Source organism: Macaca nemestrina, chromosome 1 (assembly GCF_043159975.1).
Source record: "Macaca nemestrina isolate mMacNem1 chromosome 1, mMacNem.hap1, whole genome shotgun sequence".
In the NCBI taxonomy this organism is placed as follows: domain Eukaryota; kingdom Metazoa; phylum Chordata; class Mammalia; order Primates; family Cercopithecidae; genus Macaca; species Macaca nemestrina.
This window is the reverse complement of record NC_092125.1, coordinates 36,091,736-36,118,418: the sequence shown is the minus strand read 5'-3', so window position 1 is coordinate 36,118,418 and position 26,683 is coordinate 36,091,736. Positions and strand designations below refer to the sequence as shown.

Sequence of the window (26,683 nt, the reverse complement as noted above, 5' to 3'; positions counted from 1 at the left end):
TTCTATTTATAGCATTCTGTTTTTAGTACTGGTATTTCCATTTACAAAATATAGTAATTCTCGATTGCTAAAAATGTCAAATCCTAGAAAACGTAGCATTCCTATGTGTGATGTTAACGTCATTCTGCAACAGTTGTTGGCCAAAGATTCGTTTGATGAATTCAATTTTTCTGAAATAGACAATTCTGATGATTCAGATGATTCTGATGTTAGTTCTATTTAGAACTAACTCCAAGAACAGTTTTTATATTTTGTTTTCACATTGAAAATCAGTCAGATTTGCTTCAGCCTCAAAGAGTATGTTTATGCAAAATTAAATGAGCGCTGGCAGCGAGCTGCACTTCTTGTTTTCTAAATGGGAAAAGGGTTAATGGCTGCTCCGCTGGGTTTCAGACTTGTATGGGGCCTGTAGCCCCTTTCTTTTGGCCAATTTCTCCCTTTTGGAATGGGAGTATTTACCCAATGCCTATACTTTCATCGTATCTTGGAAGTAACTAACTTGTGTTTGATTATACAGGCTCATAGGCAAAAGGGACTACTAGCCTTCTCTAAGACTCTGGGCTTTGGACTTTTGAGTTAATACTGGAACGAGTCAAGACTTCAAGGATTGTTGGGAAGGCATGACTGTATTTTGAAATATGAGAAGAACATGAGATTTGGGAGGGGCCAAGGGTGGAATGATATGGTTCGGATCTGTGTCCTTGCCCAAATCTCATGTCAAATTATAATCTCCAATGCGGGAAGTGGAGCCTGGTGGGAGGTGACTGGGTCATGGGGACAGTTTTTCATGGTTTAACACCATGCCACCTTGGTCCTGTCATCAGGATAGTGAGTTCTCATAAGATCTGGTTGTTTAAAAGTGTGTAGCACCTCCCCAACCCAAGTCTTGCTCCTGCCTACATTTAAGAAGCCTGATCTCGTTTTGCCTTCTGTCATGAATAAAAGCTCCCTGAAACTTCCCCAGAAGCAGATGCTGCCATGCTTCCTGTACAGCCTGCAGAACTATGAGCCAATTAAACCTCTTTTCTTTATAAATTACCCAGTCTCAGGTAATTCTTTTTAGCCATGCAAGAATGAACTCATACATCCAATCAGAGTAAGAGTCTCTCACTGGCTTTGAAGAAGTAAGTGCCAAGTAGTGAGGGGGCCATGGAAATGGGACATAACAGTGGCCTCTAGAAGCTGGGAGTGACTCCTTGCCAACAGCAAGGCAAAAAACAGGGATCTCAGCCCTACCACTGCAAGAAACTGAATTCTGCTGACAACCTGAACAAGTTTGAAAGAGGACTCTGAGCTCCAGATGCGAACGTGGTCTGACTGATATGTTTGTTTTGGCCCTGAGCAGAGAACTAGCTGCATTCTGCCTAGACTTCTGATGTATAGAAACTGAAATAGGCTGGGAGTCGTGGCTCACACCTGTAATCCCAGCCCTTTGGGAGGCCAAGATGGGAGGACTGTTTGAGGCCAGGAGTTTAAGACCAGTTTGGGCAAGATAGCAAGACCCCATCTCTACAAAAAAAATTTTTTTTAATTAGCCAGGTGTAGTCTTGTGTACCTATAGTCCCAGCTACTCAGAAGGCTGAGAGGTGGGAGGATCACTTGAGTCAAGGGGTTTGAGGTTACAATGAGCTATGATCAGTTGGGCCACTGCACTCCACCCTGGTTGACAGAGAAAGACCCTGTCTCAAGAGAAAAAGAGAAAGAAAGAAAAAAAGAACAGTGTACAAATAACATACATACAGGTCAATATGTTTTCACAAATGGAATTCATGCTAGTAACCAGCATCTGAACCAGAAAACACCACCACTACAGAACATTACCACCAGCCAGAGGCCTCTCTTATATATCCTTGGCAGTCATTACCCCCATATGGATAATCACTATCCTGATTTCCATCACCCTAGATCAGTTTGAACTCTATATAAATGGAATCACTCAGTGAGTATTATTTTGAGACTTTTCATGCTCAACATACATTTGTAAGATTCATGCATTCTGTCACATGAAGTAGTGGTTTGTTCTTTTTCATTGCTGTATAGAATTCCATTTTATAAGCAAACCACAATTTATTCATTCTACTGCTGATGAGCATTTGGGTAGTTTCAAATTTTTAGCTGTTATAAATAGTGCTGTTATAAGCATTTTTGTACAGGTCTTCTGATGAACCTAGGTATACATTTCGATTGGGTACATAAACAGGAGTGTAATTGCTGGGTCACTAAGCATTGTTCAGCTTTAGGAGATATTGTCAAATAGCTGTTCAAAGTAATTGTACAAGTTTACACTCCCGTCAATATGGTATGAAAACTACTTTTGTTCCAGATACTTATCAACATTGGGTATTTTCTTTTTTCTCATTTCAGATATTTTGATGGGCATGTAATCCTATTTTGGTTTAAATTTGCATTTCCCTGATGACTAACAATAGCTGCACACCTTGTCATATACTAAATGGTAATCTGGATTGCCTCTTTTGTAAAATGAGCATTCCAGTCTTGCTTTTTTCTCACTGATGTGTAGGAGTCAGTTATATATTATGATCAAACGTTAAAATTTAAAATTTTATTTTTTCAGACTATCAGAGAAAATGTAACATAAGCAACATCTGAACTAAATCTGAAGAGCCTTAAGACAGTTTCTATTCTCCCGTAATACAGGTTTGATAGGGGGAAAGAGAAACAAAAATTCTACCTTTAAATGTTTAATCCAAGAACAAAGTAAAATGAAAATGGGTTTCATGACACTGACCCTGGGAGAAACCTACTGGGAAGCTGTCATAAATCACAGCACTTTACAGCAATAGTCACACTCTTCAAGCTCACTATTTCTTGATAATTAAGATTTTACTGTTAAATACATTTTGCAGTTTGTTCACAGTAAGATAGTTTCTGAGAAAAACAGGTAAATCATTGTTTGGATATTCCTTTTAAAAAAGACCAGATCAAAGCCTGGCTTCTGGTTTTAAACACTCTTCCATTAAAAAAAATCAAATGAAACCAAAATAAAATAGTGTCACAAGTGATGGACTAAACAGTTCTACTGAGGCACTGGGGACAAATAGCTATACTTCCACTAGACTTCTACCTTTTGTATTACAATAAATTTCCTCTGCCTAGTACATTTTGATCTTGTATAAGCTAAAAAATATTTCCAAGGGAGACTAGTTTTCATTCCTTGTAATGATAGCAGTAACTCCTAGGGTTTCTTCTTTATACTACATTTTTGGTTAATAAAAATAGTCTATACCATTTCTCAGAGATGAGAAGAGAATGGTAAGGGCTTTAGTTGATTTTTAAAAGCTACTTTAAAAAATTATCTTTAAAAGTTGATCATTAATCATTTTCCAAGTGCTGTTTTTTAATAATAGGGGAAGGAAATAAATAAAACTAAACATACTAAAAGCATATTTCAAAATTTTAGCAATTATACCCAGGCAAGTAAATGATGCTACTCATATAATAGCATATTTATTGTTTCAGGAAACTACAGTGACATTTCACTGGACTTCAGGTGGAGGAAAAATGCTTCAAGGAAAACGTCAGGATGTATATAGCGATTTCTTTTCCCTTCCTTCTTTCTTTTTTTTTTTTTTCTTCAAGGTTTTGCTCTGTCACCCAGGCTGGAGTACAGTGATGTGACCATAGCTCACTGCAGTCTTGATTCCTGGGCTCAAGCAATCCTCTCACCTCAGCCTTCTCAGTAGCTGGGACTAGAGGTGCATGCCACCCTGTCTGGCCGATTTTTAAATTTTCTGTAGAGAGGAAGTCTCGCTGTGTTGCCAGGCCTGGCCTCAAACAATCCTACTGATTCTACCTCCCAAAGTGTTGAGATTACAGGTGTGAGCCACCAAACCTGGCTGATGTAGCAAATTATATGAAAGATAAAATATTTTAATTAATAAAAAAATCTCCTTAAATTTCAGCTGTACAAGAGAGATTCACAAATAAAGCAGACCAAATTCTGTGTGAAGAAATTCCTCTACCACATGTTGAAAGCATTTAAATAATCTATTTCCCCTTTGAGTGATTAGTTTCCCATACTTTGAGAAAATGCTGATAAGAAATATTCTATAACCATACTGGACACACTCTTAGAAATGAGCTCTTGGTACACAGAAGATGATTATCCTTCCCTGTTAATAGACTTATCACATTTTCCCTTGTCCTTTGACTGAATAAACTCAATTCTATGTACTCACACAAGCTAGATTTTTGGTGGCTCTTCTTGCACTCATTTTGACAAATCACTTCTCTTTTTTATTTCATTTTACTTATTTACTTGAAACTTCATATTCCAGGTATTCCTGGAAAGAGCGATTGAAGTAGGGACTCAGACATCTTATCTTCTCCTATCTGACTCGAGAAGCACACACAACCCAATTGAAGTATTTCAGCAAAAAAGTTACAAACCAGAATCTTAAAAACGGAAAGAATACCCATTTTCCTAATCTTCATATAAACTAAAGGTAGTATTTATGAATAGTTACACAACAGTGCTGTTATAACATTTTTCAAAGGTACTCCGTAATCTCTGGAATTGGATTCAGGACATCAGTTAGCAACTTGTTTAACAGGCTAGCTATCCTAGGCAACACCTGATCCTGAACGACACCTGCTTTATTCCAGCAGCTCAAGTTTCTTACTTTCCAAGATCTGACATTAGAAAGAGGAAGCAGAACCAGCTATCTTCTCTTCTTCTAAGAACAGGTCTGCACAAACCTAAACTAATTTTCCAAGGTGCTTTTCAGCAACTCATTTACTCAAAAAATATTGCAAACCTGAGAATGACAGAAATGTGGAGTTCTATAGAGTCATATTATTAACAGGATCTCCTCAATGGTTCCCTCTTCATGTGCTTGAGCTAATAGTATTTCCAATTCAGCTTCATGACACGGTTTGAGTAGGGGCAAGGGGGTACCAGAGAGGACAAAGGCCTTCATCTGAATTTTAATCACTGACTTAGTAAGTCTCTCTTACTTGTCAAGTATGTACAAAGAAAGTATTCTGAGTGGCATTGCTTAAGGCTTCCAAACACAAGCTGAGATCATACCCACAATTAAATGTGGAATTTTGATAGATGGAATTCCTATCAGCACTTAAAAATAACCCCGGCTAAAAGAGAATTCATATCGCTGAGTCATGACTCATTTTATTGAATCATTGTTCACTAGGAACAACAGGACAAAAATTTTTGCTTCTGATTCTGCACGTAAGAATCAGTTATTTTAAGAAAGTTTATGCAACTCAAATATAAGAATCCGGTGAACCTTATTTCACAATACAGCAGTCACCTCCTTCTCACTAAAACTGATATACAGGGAACTGAAAACAAGAATGACCATGAACAACCACTAGGGAGCGTGAAAGAACAGAAGAGAACAAAAAGAGTCTGTAACAAACACTTTTTCTCTTTAGAGACTGCAGAAGGTCAAGACTGGAGCAGAAGGGGAAACACAACCATGTTGTTTACATAAAAGGATTCTCAGAGTCTTGGGTGGATAACTGGGTAACTTTCATGAGTAAAAGAATTAACTTGACAGCTCAGAACAATTTATATGTCCAGCTTCAAGTCCCTGCCCCTGGTCCCTATCTTTTGCCTTCATTTTTCTTTGAAGATATTCCATTCTTGGGGATTTAACTGGGATACATAACATAGAATTATGCCCAAGAGGTAGAAAGAAATTGCAACAGCAAAGAGAGCAGTTTCTTTCAATGAGTCAAAAGTCGTGATCAACTATAGCCAAATCTTTTTCAGAAAATGTTGTCATTATATAGTAGAGCTCTTTACCTTCTTTGAAAATTTAATATACAAACAATATTTATATATAGATTGTTCATGGGAAAAATTTTAAAAGCAGTATCAAGGAGAAAATCATGAATAGTGAAAATAGGTCTGCCTTCAAGAAAACACTGGTCAAAAGAAAATTATTTCACATACATATGAGAGTTTCTTTTTCATGCCACTTATATTTCACTCTACTCACTCTATTCCCATTTAGAATTTGTCTTCATTTAAGGTGATGGGTATCCCAAGTATACTGATGTGATCTTTCCAAATTGTGTAAATGTATTAAATTATCAAATGAATCCCATAACTATCTACATGTATTATACACCAATAAAAACTTGTTTAAAAATAAAATTTGTCTTTAGCCACAAAGTGGGCACCTTTTTATTTTATTTTATTTTTAACACGGAAAGCATAAACCTGCATAATCTGACATTTGTTTTCAGAATTAAAAAAGAAGTGAATTTCCTTTGAGTATTTTTCTCTTTGTAGTGCATGGTAGTGAGTTTTATCATGATTAGCTTGGTTAATAAAATAGTTTCTTTTAACTTAGATCAGTAAAATACCAGCAATAGATTAATGACTTCTGATCATTTCTGGCATCAGAAAATATACTCAGGTCAAAGGCCCATTTTACTCTCTCATTCTATCATATAATATACACACACAACATAATATACATAGATATATCATGGCAGTCCTTTCACATATTAAAAGCAGGATAAAAGCTGAGAGAAGAATCTAAGCTTTGTGTAATACAACATGAATACTGTTAAGTTGGATACAGCATTATGTCCTTATTCTCACAGCCATGGGTCCTCTTAAAAACAGTGTGCTTAAATAATGGATTCTCCAGTAAGACAAACAGTCTCTTCTTTCCTACTGGGTGGAGAATTCACTTGGTAATTTGGTTTCCGATATAGCCGAGAGGAGTAAGGAAACTATTCCTTATAACTTACTGCCCATCCTACACAGACTTGTAAATCAGAACTGCACTTACGTAGACCCAGCCAAAAACTGGAATGAGCAGGTCAGGCTTTAATACAAAAGGACAACATCCCTTTACTGTGCTTATAGCGAAATCAAGCTAACTTGTTCCCAGGAGTTGTAAAGAGCCATGACAGATTCTGTTGACAGTGGCTATCTTTACTATTTAGCTCACTAGAATAGTGTGGCCTCTCATCCCCACAATGGTTTCCAGAAAAATGGAAAGGGCAGCAACCTTTTTTAGGGACTAAATGAAAATGTATGAAGACAGATGTTCCCTGTCTGTTGTGGCTCTCAAATCTCTTCACTTAAATTATCCTCTAACACATAATTCAAGAGGTGAAATAACAGAAGATCCTTATAAGCAGAGAGAAACAGAAATTGACTTTGGATAAGGAAGCAATGGGTCAAAATAGTTGGATGATTTAAAAATATTATCTCATATTTTTCTTTGAGTAAACATAAGAAAGGCAGTGAATATAATTTGCTTTCAGTAAAATAGACACATTACAAAAATAGATATTTGCATACAGAAAAAAGTTTACTAACATTTACACAGAAAACTGACAAGTCCTAAAGTCTTTTAAAAAATTAAAAGCAGCATAATTAAATAAAAGCAGCATACAAACTATAGTAATTTTCCTTCACTGAAAGCCATTTTTTCCTCTTGATAAATATTTTGTTATATGTTTTTGGTTTTGGTCAAGAGTATGTATCAACAGTGATTTGACGACATCTATTCTCAATACCTCCTCCCCATAAGATTTCAATCTAGGTTTATGATGTACCTGGTCTATTTAGGCAATAATTCATTGTACCTGAGGCTAGCAGATGTAGTATAGGTAAAATATAAGTCTGTATATAATTGGTTCTATGAAAAACACGTTAAACTGAGAATAAGGAGATCTGGGTTTTCATTTCAATTCTGTTACTAATTCTGACCTTGCGCAAGTACCTTAGACCACAAAATTTTCATTGAAAATGGAGAGACTAGACTATAGATAATCTCCAAGTCTCTTTCAGATTTAACTTTCAATAAGTCAATAAACTTTTTTACTTGTCATCTTGGCAGAGGATATTAAAAGCCTACCTTGGGCAAAAGTAACAAAGTTTTCTTTCGAATGCTCTTACTGCTGTCTATCGATCAAACCTGTTGAACTTTTGAATGACACAGATTGATTATGTGTTACTGAGGTTCAAGCAAGGCTGTTAACATCTTGTTGATGGTCAATACATTCTGTCTCACTCAGAGAGAAATGAGCTTTACCTGTTCCCAGGTATCTTTATATTTCATAAAGAATTTTAGGAAAGATACAGAATAAGGATCCATTTCATATTATTAACAGAACAAGTACATGCTGCAGTGTTAATATTTTGCTGTGGTCATTATTCTTTTAATTTATCTGAGTTTATTAGATGGCTATTCTTGTGCTGGATTTTGTACTGGAATGCTAACAGACAGCTTCCACACAGTATTTCTGTGAACTCACAGCAATAAAAACCAACCTATTTTTTTAAAGCCAATAATCATAAAGGTAAATAGTCACTGCATTTGTGTAATTTTTAAAAAGCCACATTCCCCTTAAATACGTGACTTTTCATTTCAGTCTCAGACTCTAGGGACTCTTACCTGGGGTCTGCATCCTGTGAAGTTTCTGGGTGAGCTAACATGATCTTTCCGGCACGCCAGTCAGAAACGCAAAACACTTTGTATACTGTACTCGCTCTCCTGTGCTCGCTCTCCTGCTCTCTCCCTTTTCGCTCTCACTTCGTGCCTCAGACAGTTTGGAATGCAGAAAAGCCAGAGCCAATGCCAGTTAAACTCAATCCTCGCCCCAACCCCACCCCCAATCCTGTTCTTTTGCTAGAGAGCACTAAACAATAGCCACCCTTCCTTACTCATTCACTGGGCTTTCTTTCGCAGCACTGGGTACAGTCAGTCTACTTCAGGAGAAGCAATGTGATTTACCAAGCTAAGTAATCATTTTTTCTATCACAAAGGATGGGAGGGTGGATGTGTGCATCTGTGCACTTTAAGAAGTGATTTTTTTCATAAGCAGTCTAAAATAAAACTAAGTTCAGAGATTCTTATTTTGAATGTTTTATTATGTTAAATTTAAATATAAACTCTTCAGAGTATAAAAACCAGGTAAATCTTACAGTTGACGCAGAGATAGAAGTCTGTTAACACATACACATTACTATCTTAAACTACCTTATTATACCGATCACTTTAATTCCCTATATTACCATAAGGGAAATATCTAAAATTTAGAAAAGGAACAAAGTTTTATTTCCCTAAAGCCCTTCATTCAGGTCTTAAGCTATAACTTCATTTTTTAAAAGATACTTTTAAAAAATGTAATACTTTATTCATACAGAAATGCCCTGTATTGTATGGACGCTATAGTATATAGTCTGTAGCTGTGTTGAGGACAGTGTTGACTACTAAAGGCAAAGTTTTAAAATGAAAAGTTCATCTACTGTTAGGCAAGTCCCATTAAGTTAGGAAGTTACTAGATCCCTAGAAGTTGATGCTTGCTTTTCCTCCTCAAAAATTTTTTAAGTTATTGACAGATAAAAATCAGCTCTGCTATAATCAACAGATTTACTGTTGAGATTAAAACTGAGAATTTCATTTTTGAAATAAAGAATAATCAAAACAAACTGAGTGGCTCTGCAAAATTAATTTCCTACTAGATGCAATGGAATTATAGATAGTATTACTATTCTCAATCATCATTTTAGTTTGTTTTAAAATCAGTCATATTTCTAGGGTTTTTGTTTTTCTATATTCCCCCAATAAAAAGGCAAGTCAACTATTATTAATATGATGACCTAACATATTATACAGGTGCTCAGTTGCTGAATTTAGCATATCAGAACTCATCAATGAAAAAATTCATAGTTTGAATCACAGTGGACTACACCTGCCACCTTAAAGCACTGGAACAGAAGAGACATGAAAACAACACAGTATTAATGTATCATCTACCTTTTAACAAACAGCTGATGGAAACACATACACTGTATCTATCATCTATCTACCTGTTTATATTTATGTATATATGTACTATGTATCTTACACATTAGCTACGTATTATACACATTAAGATGAGGAGCACATAGTCATCTAGTATAAAAATAGCTAAATCATTGTGATAAGTTCCGAGAAGGACAAGAACAAGGTGCTATGTTTGTGTATAATATGAATACCATGGTTTCATAAGTTGGTAACTAAGTATTGAAACTCACTGATGATGTTATTTATGTTTGAATTATAAGGTCATGGAATTCCAGAACCGGAAGACATCTTTAAAATCATCTGGTCCAACCACTCATTCACTGCTTGAATTTTTCTTATTATTCACTTGATCATTGCTAATATTTGACTATTTTTTGACTTACAAACACAGCATTTTATATAGTTCAACCTAACACAAACATTTATTGAGTGTAGTGCTGGGCTAGGACCACATAAGATGGATTAGTCAAGACAACCCTACCCAACTCTTTATACAGGGGAGAAATGTGAAACCAAATAATTATAACATAGTGATTATCTGTAGAAATAAAATGGCTAAAGTGGCCTCACCTATCCAAAATGAACAGGCTTGGTGCTGAGTTGAGTGGTCAAATTGTGTGATCTAATGCACCAATTCAAAACTCCATCAAACTCTGTGAGGCTATTCCTAACCAATGAGGGATTCACTGCATAGGCATGAATTTCAGCCACTTTCTAGCTTGAGCTCATGGCTAAATAGTGAAGCATTTACTTGTGCTTCTCCAGCTTCTTGGAGAACTTACTCATGCTGCAGGAGAAGATTAAAATTTTACCAGTCACTTCAGTCTCTATCCCAAAAGCTGCGTTTCCCTGGCCATGGTACCACAGCACATGGCTATGGGTTCATAGACATTGAAGGTTAAGTAGAAATTACTCTGAGAAGCAACTTCTATTGACCACGATCCCACCTGTTAGAAACAGGTCCTAACTGGGTAAATGATGAAAAGGCTATCTTTCCTTGGTGTTTAATTCTATTGGCTTCAGTTAGTTACTTGCAACTGCACAAAATGGAGATGAATTCCTTAACGTTCTTATTTCAGCACATAACATACACAGTGCTAGGCTCTGGCATAAGAAAATAGATATGCTATGGCCCCTGTCCTCAAGTTATGCTACAGTCCTCCTAAGTCTAAATACTTTAAAAAGGTTTGATGAGTGAAATATATTCATCCATCCATCTATCATTTATGAAATACTGACTAATGTCAGGCATTTTCCTAAACTCTGGGGATAAGTGGGAAATAAGACAAAGTCCCTGCTATCACCCCACCTTTACCATGTATATATTTATTGGAACAATATACTGGATTTTCAAAGGGACATTCCACTTATATGCTTTTTTCATTTGTTTCAGCAACTGGAGAGAACTGTATCACTCAGAATCTGAGTGGTGGCAGAGACTATAATTGCCTTGTTCGCTGCTATATCTGCAACGCTAAATACACTGTCTGCCACATAGTAAGTGCTTACTAAGTATCTGTTGAATAAATAAATGGTTTGAAAACAGGGATAAGTAAACTCCTGGAGGCTACATCTATGATAGTTTCAAAATTCAATATCAACAAATATTGTGTTTCTAAAAGGCTGTGAGTTTTTTTTCCTAGTTATGAATCAACCAAATAGTATACTTGCTGAATTTTGAAGAACGTAGATAATGTATTTTCCCTCCATCCCATATAAAAGTAATATTATGGGATTCTGACTTTGGTACAGGTATACAATTCCATATGCTAGCCATTAAGGAGTTCTGAAACCAGGCTGGGCGCGGTGGCTCACGCCTGCAATCCCAGCACTTTGGGAGGCCGAGGTGGGTGATTGCTTGAGGTTAGGAGTTCGAGACCAGCCTGACCAACATGGTAAAACCCCAACTCTACTAAAAATACAATAATTAGCCAGGCATGGTGGCACATGCCTGTAATCCCACCTACTCAGGAGGCTGAGGCAAGAGAATCACTTGAACCCAGGAGGCAGATGTTGCAGTGAGCCGAGATCATGCCACTGCAATCCAGCCTGGGTAACAGCAAGACTCTGTCTCAAAAAACAAACAAACAAACAAATAATAAAAAAGAAATTCTGAAACCATAAATATATGATCTTTTTGAAAATCAATAGGCACAAAAATAATAAGATAGCTGTATATAATTAAAAATTACAGCTGGGCACAATGGCTCACGCCTGTAATCCCAGCACTTTGGGAGGCCCAGGCGGGTGGCTCGCCTGAGGTGATGAGTTCAAGACCAGCCTGGCCAACATGGTAAAACCCCGTCTCGACTAAAAATACAAAAATTAGCCAGGCGTGGTGGCAGGCACCTATAATCCCAGCTACTCAGGAGGTTGAGGCAGGAGAATTGCTTGAACCTGCGAGAAGGAGGTTGTAGTGAGCCGAGATTGTGCCACTGCACTCCAGCCTGGGTGATAAGAGCAAAACTCTGTCTCAAAAAAAAAAAAAAAAAAAATTACTTGCATATCAATTTTATTGCTTATCAAATAAATTAATGAACAACAAGCCACCCTGTTGACCCCCATATTCTCCTCCTCCAAGCAGAAAACATCTCAAAGCAAACCAACTGAGGTTATTTCAGGCTGTAAGTGCGCTGGCTCTTGTGCTTACATGTGCTTTCTCTTTTGAACAGCAGATGATCATAAACTCAGCTTCTTTTAACCATAAACACAGTGTCTTTTCATGTTTACCCATAAAAAAGATTGGCATTCTGATATGTGGGTCTTCCCACTACATTCTTTTGAGAGTTCATATTTAAAAAGAAAACCATTGTTTATAATTTGAATGACAAACACCAAAGTCACCCACTTATTCAGAAATGCCATTAAAACTTTATTTAATTTCATTTTTATATGATGGGATGCCAGCACAATATACAGACACACATACATACATACTTCTGCTCTCTGATAAAGAGGCATTATAAAGATCAGAAGACTTGTTAATTCATGTGGTTAGCAAAGTACTTACAAGTGTTTAGAAAGGGCCATGTCAAACAAGTAACAATTATGATAGTCACAAAATATTTTTAAAACTTCTGGCTAAGCATTAGAGCTTTACTTTGCTCTTCCCACTAAGATGACTTAGTAGACTGCATTTTTTTTTTTTTTCTGGAATGGCAATTGGCTAGGAGGAAGTATTATAGGGAGTAGGCAAAATTAAATATCAGTCCCCTGGTACTGAGTTGAGAAACTAAGGCTTTCATGTGAATAAGACCACAGTTCAAAAATAAATAAATAAATAATACTACTAATAATAAGCAAAATCTAAATGGGAAAACACAAGGAAATCTTTTCCTACTTTTATTTCATCATATGAGTAAGATTATACTAAAAGAACAAAACCAACACTTCTATTTCTACAAAAAAATTCATGAATAAACAATGAAAAGCAACTAAAAATATTTTGGGATAGTGTTGGATATTACTGGATACTATCTTTGAATGTGCTCAGAGAGCCAAGGACATGCCTGTGATATTGGATCTCATTTAAAAAGGGAGTTTAAACAAATTTATTTTCTTCAGTGGCTTTAAAAATATATATATTTATTTATATATAATACATATATTTTTATATATATACATACATAATTATACATATACATACACATAATTATCTGTTAGGCTTATGGATTTCCTATTAAGCTAATGTGCTGTCACAACAAAAGCACTAGTCCATTTTTCTCATATAATGCAGATAATATTCAGTTTCAGTAAAAATAACGGTCATTAGGCATTTGGTTTCGCCTTCGTTTTAAAGAATATTTGCAAGTATGGGCTACTGTTTTTATAAAATCTATTTAGAAAAAGCATAGACCTTATAGTACAATCAGTCCTTGGCTTACCACTGATACAAAGACATATATATGTACTATATAATTCAAAATACTACTGCAGGCAGTTAACTTCATCCAATTTCCATTATTTTCTTACAACTAACTGAAGCACACCAATATCCAGCAGGAGTCTAAAGACTGTCATCAAGCCTTAAAAAAAAAAAAAAAAAGAAAAGAAAAAGGAAAATTCTAACAGCAATTTCCTAGGGAAACAGAGTTCTAAAACATAAAACCTAAGAAGTAAATTATACTGTTTTTCCCATTTTACAGATGAGGAAATGGAGACACAAGTTAAGTGAGTAACTTGCCCAAGGTTACAAAGTGGTAGAGCCAGAATTCATGCTTTAGCTGGCTCTTGGAGTGCTTTCCCTTCACCACTATGGTACACTAAACTACTCCAAATTTATCTTTAATTGGCATTTTGGGTTCTTTTTTTCTTCTTCATAGCTTTCCATACTTTCCAAATTTTCTATAATATTATTAATTTTATAAAGGAGCTTACATATTGTTCCAAATTAGGTTTATCAGAAGCTATTGCTCTTTTCCTCAGTGTGTATTCATCTAGATGTAGCAACATATATATTTATTGGAACAATGTATTGAATTTTCAATAGGACATTCCACTTATGTGCTTTTTCATTTGTTTCAGCAACTGGAGAGGGCTGTATCACTCAGAATCTGAGAGGCAGCTCCTGACTTGAAAATGATCATTCTATGTAGTGTGTGAGCAGTTTCCAAACCTCTGTGTCCTAGAATATGGAAGGGCCAGGGAGAGGAAGATCTGTGTGTGTGTGTGTGTGTGTGTGTGTGTTTTAAGGGAGAAGGGAATAGATTGAGTAAGGAAAGGAGAGGAACATATTCTCAGTATCAGTAGTCTGGCACCAAATTTTGTGTTGTTTGGAAGAAATCAAATTCAAGAGAAAATTAGGGGCCCCTTTCCTCAGTTCAGTGGCTATTTTCCTCCTCCATTTAAAACATACTTAATATTAAATAGGCCAATGAATTTAATCAGACACTATCTTTTATATAAAGAAAGAAAGAGAAGAAAAACCAGTATTACAAATATATAGTCTTTGGTTTGTAGATATGCTATATTGTTTTTCTGTAGAATATTATCCTTTAGCCAAACCTTTGACAATTACGGTCCTGATTATTTTTTAAAAGAAAATAAATTCCCCAAAGGAAAATTTAAGTTCTTAAGGAAAAAAAAAAAAAAATTAACCTGTGGTATTTCTACTTATTACTTCTGATCCATTAGGGTAGTGATAGTGACAAAAATAAGACTCTTTTATTCAATTATTTTTCAGGCTCCAAAAGGACAATCTTGTTCTATTTTATGATTCTGGTTATATTACATTTTTATTCCAAATATTATATTTTAAAATATATTGCCCTTTTTTTTTTTTTTAAAGACAGAGTCTCGCTCTGTCGCCACATTGTAGTGCAGTGGTGCGATCTCAGCTCACTGCAACCTCTGCCTCCCGGGTTCAAGTGATTCTCTTGCCTCAGCCTCCCTAGTAGCTGGGACTACAGGTGTGCAGCACCACACTCAGCTAATTCTTGTATTTTTAGTAGAGTGGGGGTTTCACCATGTTGGCCAGGATGGTCTCGATTTCTTGACCTCGTGGGTCCGTCCCCCTTGACTTCCCAAAGTGCTGGGATTACAGGCATGAGCCACCGCACCCGGCCTGCCTCCTATTTTTTTAGAAGGATTATTTTTTAAAGTTCCTATACAATGACATGCATTTTTTTTTTTAATCTTTTAAAAGTTGTGGCTGGGTGCAGTGGCTCACGCCTGTAATCCCAGCACTCTGGGAGGCTGAGGCAGGCAGATCACCGAAGGTCAGGAGTTTGAGACCAGCCTGGCTAACATGGTGAAACCCTGACTCTTATCTATTAAAAATACAAAAATCAGCCAGGCATGGTGGTGCATGCCTGTAATTCCAGCTACTTGGGAGGCTGAGGCAGGAGAATGGCTTGAACTCGGAAGCAGAGGTTGCAGTGACCCAAGATAATGCCATTGCACTCCGGCCTGGGTGACAAGAGCAAAACTCCGTTTAAAAAAAAAAAAAAAAAAAGTTGCAATAAATGAATGATCTTTTACCAAGTATAAGACATTGTGGACATGAGAAACAAACCAATAAATAATCATTTTTAGTTTTTGAAAATATCATTAAATAAGAAAAATAACTTTCAAGAGGTTAAAAATTCCCTCTAAATTTCTGCACATGCAGTAAAAAATTATTACTATTATTAAAAAAATTCAACACGATAAGAAATGAATTAGCTATTATACCCAGAAAAGGCAAAAACAATGTTATAAAAAGCATGGAATTATGCAAGGCCTATAATCAATTCATGATCAATTCCAAAACAATGATCCCACAAAGAAAACACGATGTAGTTCAAAAACACAACTACTACATTCAAAGATTGATTTACTGTTGCTTTAAAAACAAGCCAAGTTTTTCTGCCTACCACAATGGTTAACATATTTTCTCTTGGCAATAAAACATGATATCTAAATTTATTACTGCTGAAAATACAGACAAAATAAATTACTACTAATGAAAAACTGAAAAATCCTCTAAGAGAAGTTTGTTTCAGTGAGTAGAGAAGTAATTCTAAGAAAAGATAATTTGTTTTTTAATATAGTCAAGAATTATGATTATTTACTATTATGATTATATACTATTTTGTAACCTATCTTCAACAGTAGTTACTATCAACAGGTAAATGTGCCCCACGGGTAAAGTAAACTCAGCATATCGCTTGGGTTTTTGAATTCATTTAAAACTAAATAATGTATCTAACATGCTGGTCTTAATCCATTTATGCCACAGGCTGCAATTTTTTTTTTTTTTTTTTGCAAAAAAATGAGATTTTGGTAATGACCTTGAACAATAGGATATAAATAACTCCCGCAAGTTTAGTGTTCCAATAATGGAACACTAGGCATAAATGAGTTAAAACGTCATATTGACAAAAAACAAAAATAGGTGAAAAATAGTTTCATCTCAGTAAAGTCTAATATTTGAGTGATATTTTATGGATGACAAAATTCAGAGAATAAAAAAGATATTAATAAATCTGATAAGGAAATATTCATTAGTGACTAAAGGCAGATTCAAACAGCCACTATTAATTTCTCAAGGCCACACATGAGAAATTAGACAGGGATACCTTTGTATAAGAATTGGAGACAACTTTTTCTCCCTTATACAAGGAAATAAAGAGTGGTTTCCATGTGACTGGCAAAGTGTCAGGCCACAACATTGATTTTGAGAATATAGGTTTTTTGTTTTGTTTTGTTTTTCTTTATTGCTGAGGCTAGAGTGCAGTGGCGCAATCTCGGCTCACCACAACTTCTGCCTCCTGGGTTCAAGTGATTCTCCTGCCTCAGCCTCCTGAGTAGCTGGGATTACAGGTGCCCACCACCGCCCCTGGCTAATTTGTGTGTGTGTGTTTAGTAGAGACGAGGTTTCACCACGTTGGCCAGGCTGGTCTTGAACTCCTGACCTCAGGTGATCTGCCCGCCTTGGCCTCCCAAAGTGCTGGGATTATAGGCATGAGCTACCGTGTCTGGCTGAGAATATAGGTTTTTCTGTAGAGAAAATCTAGGCTTGAATTAGAAAAATTCTATTATTATTGGGCTATGCTTTATCATATACCATCATTTATTGCACAATTAAAATCATAATCCAGAAAACATTTAAAATTTACTAAAATTTTTATGATGCGTGTTTTAAATTTTACATATCATGTAAACATGAAATTAATGAGAATATAATCAATTGAGTAATGTTGAAAGTATATTGTACACTCTTATTTGACATTTAACTGAACTCAATATTTATTGAATGCTATTAAATGCCAAAAATGTTCTTTGTATAGAAATTCTTTAAATGATGCATGAAGTGGCCAGGCATGGTGGCTCACACCTGTAATCCCAGCATTTTGGGAGGCCAAGGTGGGCAGATGATAAGGTCAGGAGTTTGAGACCAGCCTGGCCAACATCGTGAAACTCTGTCTCTACTAAAAACACACAAAAAAATTAGCCAGGCATGGTGGCAGGCGCCTGTAATCCTAGCTATTTGGGAGGCTGAGGTAGGAGAATAGCTTGAACCGGGGAGGCAGAGGTTGTAGTCAGCCGAGATCGGCCACTGTACTCCAGCCTGGATGACAGTGCGAGACTCCGTCTCAAAAAAAAAAAAAAAAAAGATGCATGAAGTTATGTCTCTAATACACATGATTTCACTCATCACAGTTTGTCCTATGATTGCTAATAGCAACAAAAACCCTGTATAGTCTCTTTTTATATTTTTAAATAGATTACTACACATTTTTCCTCCACTAAATAACAGCAAAATAGACGACAAACAAATTGATTTTTATAAGGGCATAGGGATTCAACCACTGACAATATCAAGGACATGGGAGTATGGAACTCTGACTCTTAGTCACGTGTGGTGCTGCGCACCTGTGCTCCCAGCTACTCAGGAGGCTGAGGCAGGTGGATTGCTTGAGCCTAGGAGGTTGAGGCTGCAGTTTGCAGCACTGTACCTTGGCCTGGGTGACAAAGCAAAACCCTGTCTCAAAAAATAAAAATAAAAAATAAAACAGAACTCTGCCTCTTTTGCTCACCACTTGTAAGGTACTACGTTGGCAGATAGAAGAGCACAGTGGTTAAGAGGACTGACTTTAGAGCCAAATTCCTAGGTTCAAATACCAGCTATGTCATTTACTACTTATGATGTCTTGGACAAGCACTGTCTCAGTTTCACTAAGTGCTAGCAAACAAACAAACAAAGACGTATAATAACAGTATCCACCTTATAGGGTTATGTGAATAAATATTTGCAAAGTGCTTAGAACAGTACTTGGCACAAACCACTACATAAATATTTGTTAAGTAAAATAAAATAAAAACAGTATTCTGGGGGAGAGCCACTGTTATTAAATGCCAAACATAGTCATTGTATAGAAATTCTATAAATGAAGACGACAGGCAAAAAAAAGGAAAATGAGAACAATTTTTATCATCTGCCCCTCATCTGACACAGTATTTTTTCCCTCAAAAACCTTACCTCTTTATAGACTGCTTCGTTCACTAGGACCCACAAGCTATTATTGATCAGATTCTCCGAAATCTTTTTCTTTTCCTTCCATTTACAGAAATGTTTAATTCTTTTACCAGGGAACACTTCTAATCTGCTATTTCATGGCCCCGACTACAGCCCACTGCAACTACAATTATGTGAAAAAGTTTATAACTTGGTCAAAAAGAACTCCACTTTACCAAGAGTACCGTTCACTGTTTAGTCTTTTGTTCCATCCACAGAGAATATGTATTAGAAATAAGACACTACATACACTATGTTGTAATCACAGACACCTTGGTAAAAAAAATGCAGACATCATAAATCACCCAAGGAGAGATGTAAATAGAATACTTTTGTGAAATAATTTCTCGGGTATGCAGGACAGTAGCTTGCAGAATCTTAGATATATATTACAAGCAGAACCATTAGGACAAAATAATACATTACTTATGTTACTCATATTGTGATCTACCATTAGCCCAATCTTCCAAATTTATCCAATCAAACAATTTTGAGAAAAGATTTGTGCAGGGCTTACTAGTCATCTGGTAACACTGCTGTAACACAGGGGAACTATAATAAACTAGGACCTTAACTTGAGCATTCAATAATATTTATCCTTCCCCCTACCCCCACTAATGGCTCTGATTAAAACAACTTAGTCAACAATGTAATTAACCAAAATTTACTGAATGTATATTTATTACTAACTTATAATACTAATATATACCAGAGCCTTCCATCCTTTTACCCCAGTTTGGACTGGATGCTCACTCAGTCAGCTACATAGCTGCCATCCAGAGACTTCCTTTCACCAAGCTTCTGGGGATAACCCTTGTCTTTCTCTTGTCCCTTTTTTTAAGAGACAGGATCTCGCTCTGTCACCTAAGCTGGAGCACAGTGGTGTGATCATAGTTCACTGCAACCTCGAATTCCTAGGCTTAAGTGATCCTCCTGAGTAGCTGGAACTTCAGTCTGGTCCTTTAGTATAAGAAGTATAAGATTTACTTATAAGATTTACTTACACTTATACTTTAGTATTTACTTATATTTAGTATTTAGTATTTACTTATAAGATTTACTTATACTTATACTTTAGTATAAGAAGTATAAGATTTACCCCTTCTTATCCTTGACAGATACATTAGCTTGGAATATAATAACAGTTTAGGCATCATGTTCACTTGGAATTTTAAGGGCAGTGCTCCAACGTCTCAGCCTCTAATATTACTATCAAGAAGTCAGATGCTGCTCTTATTCAAATCCTTTATAGGGTATTTTTTGTTTCTGCTTTAAATCCCTGAAAACTTTTAGAAGGGTCTCTCCCATTGTGGATGTTCTGAAATTTCCTGAAGATGTGCCTTCAAGGGGGTCTGTATTTATTCACAATGTTGAGCACTTCACAGGCCTATTAAACTGGAATTTCATAGGCCTATTAAACTGGAAATTCAAGGAACTCAAATGTCAGTTCTGGGACATTTTCTTTCAGATCTTCATCAAATGTTCCTTAATCAGTGAGGCCTTCTCTGATGATCTCATATAAAAATAGCATTCCTTTGCTCCCTTCTCCACCCACAGCACTCCCTACATCTTTTACCTTACCTTTTTTCTCCATTGCATTTGTCACCATGTGGTATATTGTAAAGGTGTTTGCTTTGCCAGTCCAGTCCCACCAGAATGTAAGTTCCCTGAAGGCAGAGGCTTTTATCTGTACTGTTGGCTATTTTTGAATGCTTTGTTCAACAGGCCAGAACAGTGTGTGGCACATAATAGGAATTAAAAAATATATATTTGAGGAATGAAAGGCTGTACTCCCTAGGTTAGGCAATTTGCTAAGTCAATCACTCTGCGGGGCTCTGAATCAGGGAACAAATATAGCTGGGGAGAGGAAGAAAAGAGAGACAAGGTCTCACAGCTGCCTTTTAGTATTTATAAATCACTCATAACCAGAAATACCCTATTGGTAATTGTGATTTGTATAAAGTAGTAGGGAAATACCATGATGAGGTGGATTTAAAGTCATACAGACCTGGGTTTGAATTCTGGTTCTACCACTTATTTGGCATCAGTACTCTTCTCTATAAAATAAGGGTACTAATAATACTTGTTTCATAGGATGACTGCCAGGAATAAATGAGATAAAATATATCCAGAACTTAGCATTGTCACTGTTTTGTCATCATTATGTTTACCTAGTTATATCACTTATTGTTTCTTCACATTTATAACTATTCTTTATTTTTATTCTAAAAACATAGATGAATTTGAGATGGCAATCGGTGATACTAAGAAATAAGAATTACAGAATAAGTAAGATCTAATATATGATAGCACAATAAAGTAACTACAGTCAGCAACAATTTGTTGTACATTTTAGAATAACAATTGGAATGTTCATAACACAAATAAATGATTAATACTTGAGGTGACAGATACCACTTACCCTGGTGATTATTACACATTATATGCCTGTATCAAAATATCTCACGTACCCCATAAATATATACACCTACTATGTACCCATACAAATTAAAAATAAAAAAAAAGTAAAAAGAAATAGGAGTAAGAGACTCAATTAAAAGTAGCAGATTCATGGTACTGTATACTGGAAACGAGATAGGAGATGAGATAGTCTGTATAGCAGAAAAAATAACCAGATGTATCATCTCCCTAGTGCTACCATAACAAATTACCACAAACAGAGCGACTTAAAAACCATGGAAATTTATGCTCTCATAATTTTCTGGAAGTCAGAAGTCCAAAACCAAGGTATAGGCAGAGCCACCCTTCCTTGGAAGTCTGCAGGGGAGAAGACTTGCTTGCCTCCTCCAGTTTCTGGTGGCTTCCGGCATTCCCTGGCTTGCTTCTGCCTTACTCCAATCATTGCCTCTGTCTTCACAAGGCCTTCTTCTCCATGTCTATGTCTTCCCCTCTTCTGTCTCTTATGAGGAAATTTGTCACTGGATTAGGACCCACCTAGATATCCAGGATGTTCTTACCTTGAGATTTTTAATTATATCTACAAAGACCTTTTCTCTAAATAAGGTCACTCTCGGGACTGGCCATTTCTATACTGTTTTTCTAGGTACAAGAACCCACAAGGTTGTCTTTCTGCCAATTATGCTTTCTGATTCAACAATGAACTGTGGCTGGACACAGTGGCTCATGTCTGTAATCCCAGAACTTTGGAAGGCTGATGCGGGTGGATTGCTTGAGCCCAGGAATTTGAGACTAGCCTGGGCAACGTGAAGAAATACTGCCTCTATAAAAAAAATACAAAAAAATTAGCTAGGTGTGGTGGTGTGCGCCTGTAGTCCCAGCTACTCAGGAGGCTGAAGTGGGAGGATTGCTTGAACTCAAGAGGTCGAGGCTGCAGTGAGACAAGCTCATGCCACTGCACTCCAGCCAGGGTGACAGAGTAAGACCCTTTCTCGAAATATAAATAAATAAAATAAAAATAAAATAAACTGTGTTTTATTAATTATATTCTCCCTGGTAAATTAATAATTTTCTGATATCTAAGATTCTAATTTAAAAATAGTTTATAGCCTGAAGAATGTTACTTATAATCTAAATGAATACTAGGAAATACTATAGTTTTAAAAAGCTACTTAAGAAGACCTCCATGGGAGCAACTAAATTTGGATATATACACATACTGACATTTTTTAAAGAGTTTGATAATTTTAATTTCATTCAAAATAGAAAAGAAATGCTAAGTTAGAATGAGATTGTTCTATTGACCTGGACAGTATTACTACATGAAACTTGTCCTTTATTAAGAGCCTTTCAATATTTATATTGTAGCATGGTTTAAACCATAGGGATAATGCTATTTTTGGTTGTCTCCAGAAAGAACGAATCATCACTTAAAACGTGATAAAAAGTCTATAAGACAAGATAACATAGGTAAAATGGGAGAAAAAGGGGGTTATAGAAAGGAAAACAAAATTGGTCGGGAGTGGTGGCTCACCACTGTAATCCTAGCACTTTGGGAGGCTGAGGCGGGTAGATCACCTGAGGTTGGGAGTTCGAGACCAGCCTGACCAACATGGAGAAACCCCATCTCTACTAAAAATAAAAAATTAGCCGGGCATGGTAGCACATGCCTGTAATCCCAGCTACTTGGGAGGCTGAAGCAGGAGAATTGCCTGAACCTGGGAGGTGGAGGTTGTGGTGAGATTGTACCATTGCACTCCAGCCTGGGCAACAAGAGCGAAACTCCACCTCAAAAATAAATAAAATGAAATAAAAAATTAATTAGATATTCTTTTCTGAGACATAAACTTTTAGTACAATAACCAATTCTGAAACAGCAGAGCATTATTACAAATAAAATGGAAATAGCATACCATAAATTCTGAAAGACAAATACATACTAAAAGGTGACTTCTTAGAGTCTAATAACATTTCTTTTGAAAATCCACTTATTATTCTCACTTATTAGCAGTAATTATGAGGGAGGTAGATTTCTGTTAATGAAATTTTGAACCTATTCTCATATTCCCTGATGAGAACCGATACCATATACCTTTGATCTATGATGAATTCTTTCTAACGTGGAAAACATATAAGCCAGCCTTTTACGTGGGTACATGAGATTCTGCAAAATTAATTTTTCTTGGAAAAGTTTAAAATATTCTTATTTATTAATTCGTTTCTTTATTTTTAGAGGCAGGGTCTTGGTGTCACTCTGTCACCAGGCTGGAGTGCAGCAGCATAATCATAGCTAGTGTAGACTATTTAATCATAGCTATATGTAGAATCAAACTCCTTGGCTCAAGTGATCCTCCCACCTCTGCCTCCCAAGTAGCTGGGTCTACAGGCACACACTAACATGCTTGGCTAATTTTTTCATTTTTTGTAGAGATGGGGTCTCATTATGTTTCCTAGGCTGGTTTCAAACACCTGACCTCAAGCAATCTTTCTGTTAAAGTGGTAGGATTACAGAGCCATGGTACCCAGCTAATTCTAACTTATTAACTTGAGTAACACATTTAGTTATAAAAGCTCATTTTTTACTGTAACTAACTGTATCACTGATGTCAAACCTTATTAGAAGAGGCCTAGTTTTCTCTTTTCTCCTATTCCACATACAGTTTCTTTCAGGGAGCCTATCTACCACTGTGAAACTTTCTAGCCTTAGTGGCTACTCCAAGGCTATTTCTATCCAACTGTTATATGTACTGCTAATGATATTCTGCTTTTAAATGTATTTTTTTCTCTTCTTATTTTAAGTCACACCCAATGTATTATCTCATTAGCTCTATCCCTAGCTCATCTGGTTCCTAATACATATATCTGAATGAATACTTCTCTACAATTCCTACCTTTAAAAATTAATTACAAAAGATTTGTTTAAATACGTTTTTGACTCTTTGGTGGCACTACTCTGATTAAAGTGGGAGGGAAAAAACCTAAAGGCCTTTAAGGGGAAAAAATGAACTGATAATTATCTTTCCTCTATTACTCGTTCTCTTTCTAATTCAGTCGCGTTTACTTCCTTCTCATCCTGTGAATTCATGTTCTAGTCACTGTTTTCTACCTTGAATTTTTCCTATGTTATTCTCTACTCTTCAGAGTTAGAAAGAACATGTCAAAGACAGACAAAATAGGAAGTTTGTAAGGAGAATGTTTTTAAAAAATGAAAAGAATGGAGGCTTCCTGTTGTGCTATATTAAATATCAATTAAAATGAGGAAAAATGTTAACATGCAAATATCTGAAGACAACTGGAAAGAAAATGGCTTTAAATTTTACAGAAATAAAAGTAACCAGAACAATCCAATGAACACAACAGCTTCATGAGAAACTAGGGAGCTTTCTTGGTTAAGCATTTTTACTATAGAGACCAGTTGGCAGGTGGGTGCCAAGGGGGTCATAACAAACCAAAAACTTCATCCCTCGAGACAGTTACAGTCTGTTTTGCATATAAAATTAAACTAGATTTTCCACCAATCTGATTTATAAATCCTTCTGCTTGAAATGTAAACTTAAAAGGCTTTGGTAAACAGCACAGCCAATCTTGGGCTACCTAAAAAGAGAGCATATGCACATGTACAATTAAACAATATTTAGCTAATTTTTCTCAACTTATCTAAATTACTTATTTTTCCTTTCAGAAAAGGTTCCGGGCAGTCAAGGGTCTAGGTCAAGTCTCCAAACATATTTCAAGATGCATTATAAACAAGCCCACTCCCATCTTTCTACTTTCATTACATAACAGACTGGTGAATTATGACTATACTTTAGAAGAAAGTAAGTGCAAGTGAAAATGGAAAAAACAAATGAGCAATATGACAAGATATAGGGATAGAATGCTTTAAGAGATGCCACACCTCAAATTTCTTTTTTTCTTTTCTTTTCCTTTTTTTTTCTTTTTCTTTTTTTTTCTAGAGATCGGGTCTTGCTCTGTCACCCAGGCTGGAGTGCAGTGGTGCAATCTGCAGCCTCGAACTCCTGGACCAAATCAATCCTCCCACCTTAGCCTCCCAAGTAGTTGGGATTACAGGAGTGAGCTACTATGCCCAGTTTCAAATTTTTGTAGTAGGTTAAACCTGTCCAAGCAAGATGAGAAACATAACACCTAATCTATTATCTCACTGGTTCCATGATTTTATGAGTCAGAGTGAACTGAAGTTTGTCTCAAATCAAAGTTTATGTTACTGTTCCTGCACTGTTCTTTTGAATCATAATAAAAATCTCCTCCGACAAGGAAACTGAGGTTCAGGATTAATGATGAGAAGATACGGAATTTGAATTCAGGTTAAGACAACTTCAAAGCTGGTGCCATTTTCCACTACCCAGCACTGTCACTGGTAAAGGTATCCTTCCAGACAGAATGTGTTCTAGTTACAGGTATGCATTTTCTTTCCTGAAACAGTAAACCCTCTATCTGTGAAATAACTGCTAAACCTTCTTGTGTGGTTTTTGTATACTAATTGATCTCTTAACAACCTAATACATGTTTTTGCTATAAATAACCTAATATTCATTTTGTGAAATGCAGCAAAAAGGATAAAATGGTCATTTTCTTTCATTAAGATAATTTATTTTCTCTTACCATTCTCTATAAGAAAATAATTAATAAAAGTGATTTACTATTAATAAAATCTTAAAAATAAACACAAATATCTTGCTCACTAACATAACTATGGTTACGATATTAACCAACAGCAAGGAGTTCAGATCTGACATTCACAACCATGTACACTTGATACTGTGACTTGTTAACTTGGACAATGGCATTTACCAAATTTGTATTTATCAAAACCAACAGTTGTGACTATATTGCTTATAGCCCTGTGGCTGTGCAATGATATTTAGTAATTCTCTAATTTCATTACTAAACAATTTTCTCTAAAGTGGGTATGGTTTTCCCTTCAGGATAAAAAAGAATTACCCACATCTAAGATTATTTTTCACTTTGACATGCTCCACCTGAAAGTCAAGAAAGTTTCTCTAATATGTCTAATATCAGTCATTTGCTCAATAACCAGTCATTCACTCAGCCTGCAATTATGTACAAAACAACCTGCTATGGTGATACCAAGGTGAGTAAGATACAATCTTGCCATCTAAGAGGTTCCAATCTAGTAAAGATGATACATACCAATAACTTACTGAAAATATAAGAACATACATCCAAACATCAGAAGTACAAAAAATACTGTTTATCACAGATAAAAATGCTAGTGAATTCCGATCAGTGAATGAAGAAAAAGATTGCCAAGAGGTGATATCTAATTGGGCCCTTAGGATAAATGGGATTTCTACATATGGAAGGTAGAAATGAAGGTGGAAGAACAGAGTAAGACATTACAGGTTTATGCCCTATGTGAACAAAAGCCCACGTGTATTGAGAATGCCTAGTGAATCTGAAGCAGTCCTATGTGGCCAGAATCCAT

General features: G+C 36.0%; 1 protein-coding gene across 5 annotated transcripts in view; it reads right to left on the bottom strand.

Annotated features, from left to right (window-relative positions):
- LOC105484487 (RAS protein activator like 2) overlaps positions 1-26,683 on the bottom strand; it is a 378,824-nt gene that overhangs the window by 134,958 nt on the left and 217,183 nt on the right. The window contains exon 1 of one of the 5 annotated variants that reach the window (XM_011746156.3): positions 8,406-8,608. The exons of the other annotated variants lie outside the window; for them this stretch is intronic. Coding sequence (XP_011744458.1) covers positions 8,406-8,418 — 13 coding nt within the window. The 5' untranslated portion in view covers positions 8,419-8,608. Of the gene's footprint in view, positions 1-8,405; positions 8,609-26,683 lie in introns of those variants that run through there. 5 annotated transcript variants of the gene reach the window in all.